Here is an 8,463-nt window from a genome sequence, read left to right as displayed (position 1 = left end):
AGGTTTGGAAGGGGGCCCAGTGCCCCCGTAGGTGGGAGCAGAGTTGAGGGAGCCATGTTTGCTTCAGTGTCTTTGGAGACCGGGTTGCATTCAGAAGATGCATCATCACAAAGCCAGCTGGTGCCTGTAGCAGCTCCTTCCCCCAGAGGTGGTGTCTGATAATAGGTTTTTGCGGCCGGCCATTCATTCCAGTGGTTGGAAGGCCAGGAGAGGCTCAGGGTAGGTCACCGGCCTCATTGACAGAGGCTGAGCCGAGTGGGAAATCCCAGGAGGATTTCTCACCGTTCTCCCCACAGACACAGATTCCACGCACGGCACTCACATGCCCCATTCATAGGCAGCTGCCTGCGTTGTGCTGAGAGCTAGTCTCTGTCCAGAGAGCTGTGGATTACAAGTATTTCGTATTTCAGAATGTTGTTAAATACACTTAAATGCCCCACTAATGATGTTATACCTTAACAGGAGTAAAAAGTTGAGCAAAGTGCCAAAAAACAACCGTAGGATTCTCCATTGCTAGGCACAAAACCAACTTTTTATTGAAGTACAACATCCATACAGAAAAGGGCACAAACTGCAAGTGTACAGCTCGGAAGGATTTTCACAAACTAGATACGCCCAGGTGACCAGCAACCCAATCAAGGAACAGAAGGTCCGAGACTCTCCCTTGTGCCCTTCCGGTTACCATCCCCCCAAGAGGAACTCATATCCCTACTTGCAACAGCAGAGGTGAACTTTGCTGGGTTTCACACTTGATATAAATGGAACCATACAGTACGAACTTGCCTCCTCTCATGAGACTTACATGGTGCCGTGTGGGTGGCTGCAGGAGCACCCCTTCTCCTTGCTGTGTAGGACTTCACGGGGCAAATATACGATAATTTATCCATTCAACATGGGCATTTGGGTACTTTCCAGTTCAGGGTTATTATGAACAGTGCTTCTGTGAACATTCTAGTACATTTCTTTTGGTGAATATACGTACACATTTCTGTTGGGTAGAGGAGTGGAGTTTTTAGGTCATATGATATGTACATTCAACCCAAGCTATTTCACAGAAGAATGAGGAATTTATTGGATGGAGCTTGGCGGCTCACAGAATTGACAGAAAGCTAGAAAGGAGACCTGGGAAGATGGGTGAGGGCCAAGAAACGAAGCAGAAACGGTCTGCTCAGGACTCTGCCATCCCTGGACATTACTACCAGTGGACACACCACCCCTGCAGCCTGCCAATCCTAGACACTTCCCCTGCTGGACCACTGCCACCCCTGGACCACCACAGCTCCCATGAAACGAGTCTCAGCATCCCTTAATTTCTGCGTCACTTGCACCAAGCTCACAATCCCAAGCATGGGAGTCCAAGGGTTTCACCCTGGGTCACTGGTCAGTCTGGTGCTGGAAAAGGGGATGCACCTGAGAGACAGAGAAAACCGCCCCACTTCAGCATCCACTGTACTGGGGGCACTGCATCCGTACATTTATACACAGGGGTGATTTCACGATTTCCCCTTTTAGGAAAGGGGTCAGGTGCTGGACAGCCAAGCTAGAAACACCATATGACAACTGCCCGCTACAGGCAGCTTCATCAGCTCCCGGGGATTGCTGGGGGGGAGGGGCTCATCCACATGTTTGCATTTCTCACAGCACATGTTCACGAACTTGCCTTTAAGGGCAGCAATGAGTTCAGGGGTACATTAAAAGGGGCAAGCCACACAAAACGCCATAGGTTTGGAAGGAAAAGGTGTAGTAAAAGGACAAAAAGCATCTCATGGAGGGATGCAAGGAAGAGAGGAGGAGACGGAAAAAGAGGGAAAAAGTGGAGGCAGAATGTGGACGGATGTTGGACGTGAAAACAAAGAGGAGAAAGTTTGGTGAAGACTAGGAGGAACACATTATTTTCTTGACCTGATTTAGCCAGTTTCCGTGCTGTCCCCCTTTCCCAGCTTCTCTGATGTGCTTCTATGGATTGTGCTTTGCTTTATCAGGTTAATGATGTTGATGTGGACCACAGAATAAAGAGATCCTGGTCATAAACCAAAATAGAGGAGGACTGGAAGTCCTATTAGCACAGACAGCATACAATTCTGCTATACTTTGAGCACACAGCTTCCTAACAACAGTGTTAGTATCAGGGAGCTTTCGTGAAACAGAGAATGGGTTTCAACAAAAGAAGCAAAGAATAAAAATGTACTAAAACCATTTATGAGGGTAGCAAGTCATTAATGGATCTGAAAATTACGTTTGCCTCTTTGTAGGCGGTTTTACATGATTCCTCCAACTGGCCCTGGCCCGCCTGGCTGGCGCACATAAACAGATGTGATGGTGTGACATTTACAGTTAAGCTCACTCCAACATCCACCCAACACCTACATTTGTAGAAGGACCACTTCTCCAAAAGGATCAGTGACAATCAGTGACAATCCGGGGCTGGGCCACGAGGCCCCAGGATGACCCACGTTTAGAAAACCACCTGATGATGTAGGTTATTTCTTCTTTAAATAGGATGACAGAAAAGCAGGAAATAGAGAACTTCCAGAACGCTTTCTCCAGGAAGAGAGATGGAAACTTTACCCATATACTTCAGTTGGTCAAAATGATCTAATTTGATGCTGAATGATCACGAATGGGGGATTGTTTTCTCTTCTCAATAAATTATCCACTTCTCAATAAATTACCCACTGAAATGTATACACGTGACCTATGTAAACTTAGGAATTGATATTTTAAAACTTTAAGCCCTTAAACCCATGCTTATTTTTACTTGGCACATTTGTTATTTGGCTACAAAAATGTCTATTTCCTCTTCTAATAATGAAAATAACATGAAAATGAAAAGAAAAAGTGAAATAGAATGCAGTGAAGAAAACCAATGAAAAGAGGAGACAGGCCTGGGCCATCCTGGTTGGGCGGGGGTGGAGGCGGTGTGTGCGGGCAGAGCTCCCTAAAGCTATGAGCATGCGCGGTCTCTACAAGGGATTCTACGGACAGAAAAGGAGACATTTTCATAGCAAACGGAGTCAGAGGATGGTACAAAAGAACTTCTTCTCTCGGAAGGGGTTTTCTGACGCAGGCACTGGAATGATGAGAGGGTCCTCCCGCACATGAGCTTCACAGTACGCCAGGAGGTCCGCTGCTGCCTGGGAGACCTGGGGGGGACACAGCACAGGTGCAGGGTTAGAGGCTGGTTCACGGTGGGTCCGAGGCAGAGGTGTCCATTTGGAGAGTGGACAAGCCCAAGGACAGGCTGTGTCGTGTGCACCACCGAGAAGGCCATTCCGTGGCCTGGAGAGTGGACTTGTGCAAACCCAGAGGAGACAGGTTTTGAAACATGCTTCCAAGGAAATGTAATAGAGAAGAACAAACCTGACTCCATATTGGATCTGCTCCTTTAGCTCTAACCCTTGTGCTCTGTTTCCTGTGCTTAGTCATGCTGGCTCCCTTCTGTAAAAAAATGTTGCCTATAGCCTGAAATATACAGGACAGCCTATTCTTAAAGCTCTGACCTTTAACGGTAAAACACCTTTCCATTCATATAGAGATGAAAAGTTGCAGAACAGAGGACAACAGTTGTCTTGTTGGAGGTTTATAGGAACACCGTGACCTGCCCTATGGGGACAGGTGCAAAAACAAAAGATTCCTACGTGAAGAAGTCTGCAACAACCAGCTACACCCCCTGCCCCTTTAGTATAAAAGAAGCCTGAATTCTCACTCCAGGGAAGATGGTTCTTTGGGACAGTAGTCCACCATCTTCTTGGTCTGCTGGCTTTCTGAATAAAGTCACTCTTCCATGCCCCAACACCTCATCTCTCGATTTATTGGCCAAATGTGCATCAAGCGGTACGAGTGTAGGCTAGGTAACACAAAGAGATGTCGCCTCGTGGTAGAGTAGATCAATACCGAGAGAGGAATGAGGGGCCAGCAGGAAGGTCCAGACAGCCTCGTCCTACTCTCAACTGAGGGATAAGTGGAAGCTCCAGGCCAGTAGCCTCACCATTACTCTGCGAAACCATTTCTAGACGGATAAAGCCGAGTGCTGGCTCAAGCCAAGCCAGTGTGACTGTAGTTATTATTGTCATTGTTTTATTGCAATCCACTCTCGTGACCAACACAGCCACTTATTCCTCCTCGACAGGACACAGATCAAAAGCACATTATATAGAACGCACATATAAGCACATGTTGAACTTGGAATGGCCACTCCCCTGAGGAGACAGTTGCTCCTGACCAGAACACCCTTTCCATTTTCCTTCCAGCCTTATCTGAAGCCTCCTGACACCTGGCAGCTATGGATCAAACTATCCCCCGGCTCAACTCCAGGAGTTCCAGGGGAGGAGTTGCTGGGAGAAGGCCAGGTGCCGAGAAGGATTCGCTAAGAGGAAGCTCATTTTGCCTGTGGTCTGTGTCACGTGTCTGGCAAATGAGTGGTCTGTGAATTAACATCCTGCCCATTAGCTTGTGCTTATTAGAGGCTACAGGCCAAGGTTAAGTATATAGCAGGCAAAGTTAATCCTTTTTGTACATTCAATGTCTAAGTCTTCTCCAGAAGGAAAAAACACTCCACAAGTGAATGAAAAATGTTTGAAAGCCCCAGTACGTACAAGCCATACACCTTCCATCAGGTTTTAAAAACTGGTCCATCTTCCAAAATTTTACAGAAATTCTTCTTCTGATTTCCAGCCCAGACCTACCTATTTTAGCAGTGCCTGGAATCCTACAAATAATGCCAGTAGAGATATGTAATGAATTTTTCCTTTGAATGAAACAACTACAAGTTGAGCCGATGAGTCAACCTAAATCCTGACAAAGTCTACATTTGTTGGGAGTGTGGAATGGAGCATCAGGCTTCCCCATTCATCTCTGCCCCCAAGATGGCTATGTGACCTTGGGTAAGTAACCCAAACTCTCTGAGCTTTAGTTTCTTCATTTGTAGGACTGGGTGAGTTAGAAATCTCCAAGATCCTGTTTACTCTAAACAGTCTATAATTCCAGCTCTAATAGCACCACGGCAATATTTTAGATCCTAAATAAATGGATGTTGGGTTGAATGAGAGTGAAGTTTGCAGTGATTTACAGGACACACATACAGGAATCTCCCAGGTGAGGCCACAAATATAGGCCTGCAGGGGGCCTGTGAAGCCATCACAAGGGACTAGAGCACATGAGCAGGGAAGCTGACTCTGAAGCCCACAAAGCTGTGATGGACGCACAAGAGAACCAGAATCACAGAGTGAGCACGTGGGCATGGAGCCCAGAGACGGAGCTCGGCACACAGCACGCTTACTCCCACCTTCTGATCCAAAGCCAAGTGCTCTCCCCTGACTGCCTTAGTCACGACCCCCTACACTCAATTCCAGGCTTCTCCCAGGGCCCAGAGCGGCACGGGGTCTTCTCCGTGGCCACCTCATCCAGTGGCTTCTCTGGCAACCACTGTGAACCGGTCTGGGCTGCTGCCCAGGCCAGCACACATAAGAGGGCAGCAGTCTTGGGACCTTCTTCCCCTAACAGCCACCTGTCCTCTTCGCTCTGACTTCAGTGAGCTCTTCCAGATGGTTCATTTAAGAATGTCTGAACAGCCCCTCTCTAGTTTTCTAGTTTTCATTTTCCCCATCTATGTCATTTTTCAGGACATGCTTCCATTTGTTCTGAATTCTCTATAAACCATATCACCTCATCTGGGAAGTATTTACTGAGTGTCCATCTTTTAGCTAATTGAGAGGGCATAGGGGGAAAAATAAGGCAGGATTTTTGTCCTCTAAAGATCTAGCTGAGAAGACTAAAAAATTACAAAGTCACTAGAGTAATCAGTATGTGCTAAAACATCACAGGAGAATAGCTGCACACTACTGCAGGGCCATGAACAAGGGTGGGGAGACAAGGGTGTCTGAGTACCCCATCCACTTCTACACAAGGGCAGTAACCTTGGTCGACCTGCCTCCTTTATCCAGAGGCTGGTCCCAGCCATCTGAACCCAGAAACACGATTTTCTGGCATGCCAAGAATGGCTCATCTCCTGCGGCAGATCCATATTAAATAAGTTCAAGAGACAGCTGTATAAAACCATTAATAAAAACAATAGCTGGGGGCTTCCCTGGTGGCACAGTGGTTGAGAGTCCACCTGCCGATGCAGGGGACGCGGGTTCGTGCCCCGGTCCGGGAGGATCCCACATGCCGCGGAGCGGCTGGGCCCGTGAGCCACAGCCGCTGAGCCTGCGCGTCCGGAGCCTGCGCTCCGCCACGGGAGAGGCCACAACAGTGAGAGGCCCACGTACCACAAAAAACAAAACAAAACAAAAAACAATAGCTAACATTTACTGAGTGCTTATTATGTACCAGGCCCTGTGCTAAATGCACCATCCTATGTATGACCTCATTTAATTCTTCTAAGTACTATTCTTAAAGCCGCTTTACAGATGAGGAAACATGCATGAAAGTTAAGAAATTTGCCCAAGGTCATACAACTAGTAAGAGAGAGGACCAGAACTTGAAGGGAAGCAGTCTGGCCCCAGAAGCTAAATGCTGCAGCAGCTCATGAAAACTTTTAACTGTAAGGTGGCCTGGAAAGTTCTCGTCTGCTGGGCCAGCACACTCTCCTTGTAGACCAGCTACCTGGGAACTCACGTGACCAGTACGAGAAGAGTCTTGCAACTGAAGTTTCTTAGGTCAGTTGTTTAATCCAGGGACAGTCTTGCCAAGGAAACCCTAACAGGTGAGTGTCCTCAGCTGGGACCGTCTTTCTCTCCCCATGCCCTGGGGAGTGACTGGATGGATGCCACTGTCACCCCGAGACCCCCCCTCTAGGCTGTGACCTACATTACACGCTGTTAGAGAATTAAACAAGGATGCTATCACACTGAGTTGGCTCTAATTCCTTAGTAGCCTTCGTAAACTAACCAAAATCAAGAAGCCTGAGAATGTGAGAAAGTGAAACTTAAGACCAATCACAGACAGCCAGCTAGGTCTTCTCACCTGAGACAACCGCGCATCTTCTCTATAAACACCTTGCCCCATGCCTGTCGGTGGACGGCTAACTACTTCTGGTTTGGCGTTGCCAGATTTGACTCCACGTATGCCTAAATAAACTCTTCAAAAGTTTTAGTGCGCCTCAGTTGACCTATTAACAGCACGATCCAGCTGGTCTGAACTTGGCTTGCTAACAACCAATCCCAACATTACAGCTTCCTTCCCCTTGATCAGTTTACATGTTCAGATGCTTGTCAACATCCATCCACCGTGGGTGGATTCGACGAGTGTAATTTCCCGGGAGCAACCGCAAGGGGGCGCTGCATCGCCAACCGTCAGGCCGGGACATGGGAGGAGAGGGTTCCAAAAAAATGGGGCGTTGGGGGACGCCCGCAGAGGCGATGGGGCTGGGTCTCCTTCCGGTCTCACAGCTGTGTATTTGCTCCCCTCCCAGCCCCGTGTCTACGACACCCTGAAAACCATGTTGTTAATGTCTGGCCTCACTAGCTCTAAGCGTTTAATTTAGGGATTTTTGTGTCACCTCCAAAGGTGACACTGCACCTGATGCCACAATTTTTCTTTCAAGAAAACAAGCTGTTCTTAGATTGCCTCCTTTTGTTGTTGTTGTTGTTATTTTAGGATCACAGATGTGTTTGCTTAGTTATAACTGCACGCCTCTGGATTGCAGAGTTCCATCCGTGCACCTGTATGTACAACAGGAATGAAATTGGAATCAAGTCAGTCTTAGCACCCAGTAATTGGCGCCCAGTTTAAGACCAAATGTGTGGCTCTGGGTTGGCTCCACGCAATATTAGCTTCCTAGATGCACTCAGATTATTGAGAACACTCACTGTACAGTACGGTATACGAGCGTGTAAGTCATCTTACAACAAAAGGGAGTTTTCCACCTTTGCTATCAGCTTTATTTCATGCAGTGTCTAAGGTCCCTTTACTCCTGTATAGCCAAAGTATCTTGGATAACCCCTGAAGTTTGTTGTAATGGGATCTGAAAAGATACATACATGTAATTAACACCTTTACAGGTTTTAAAAAATATATTTATTTATATAGTTTTTAAAAAATTATTTATTTTTGAGAGCATTGGGGTCTGTTGCTGTGCGCGGGCTTTCTCTAGTTGCGGTGAGCGGGGGCTACTCTTCATTGCGGTGCACGGGCTTCTCCTTGCTGTGGCTTCTCCTGATGCGCAGCACGGGCTCTAGGCTCACGGGCTTCAGGAGTTGTGGCGCACGGGCTCAGTAGTTGTCGCTCGTGGGCCCTAGAGCGCAGGCTCAGTAGTTGTGGCTCACGGGGTTAGTTGCTCCGCGGTATGTGGGATCTTCCCGGACCAGGGCTCGAACCCGTGTCCCCTGCATTGGCAGGCGGATTCTTAACCACTGAGCCACCAGGGAAGTCCCGTAATGAACATCTTAATGAGCCTTCCACATGAAAGGTGACATCCTAACACACAGTTTAGTATCCAGGCATTAATTAACCTAAATCTGCTCC

At 47.6% G+C, this 8,463-nt stretch overlaps 1 protein-coding gene across 2 annotated transcripts in view; it reads right to left on the bottom strand.

Annotated features, from left to right (window-relative positions):
- Positions 1-510: 510 nt before the first annotated feature.
- The window catches only part of GNG4 (G protein subunit gamma 4), a 65,432-nt gene continuing 57,479 nt past the window's right edge, over positions 511-8,463 (bottom strand). For both annotated transcript variants that reach the window (XM_067025687.1, XM_067025688.1), the window contains exon 4: positions 511-3,143. In XM_067025687.1, coding sequence (XP_066881788.1) covers positions 3,015-3,143 — 129 coding nt within the window. In that variant the 3' untranslated portion in view covers positions 511-3,014. The remainder of the gene's footprint in view (positions 3,144-8,463) is intronic.

This window comes from Kogia breviceps, chromosome 2 (genome assembly GCF_026419965.1).
Source record: "Kogia breviceps isolate mKogBre1 chromosome 2, mKogBre1 haplotype 1, whole genome shotgun sequence".
Lineage (NCBI taxonomy): Eukaryota > Metazoa > Chordata > Mammalia > Artiodactyla > Physeteridae > Kogia > Kogia breviceps.
The sequence above is the reverse complement of the archived record's forward strand: the minus strand, read 5'-3'. Positions and strand labels throughout refer to the sequence as shown.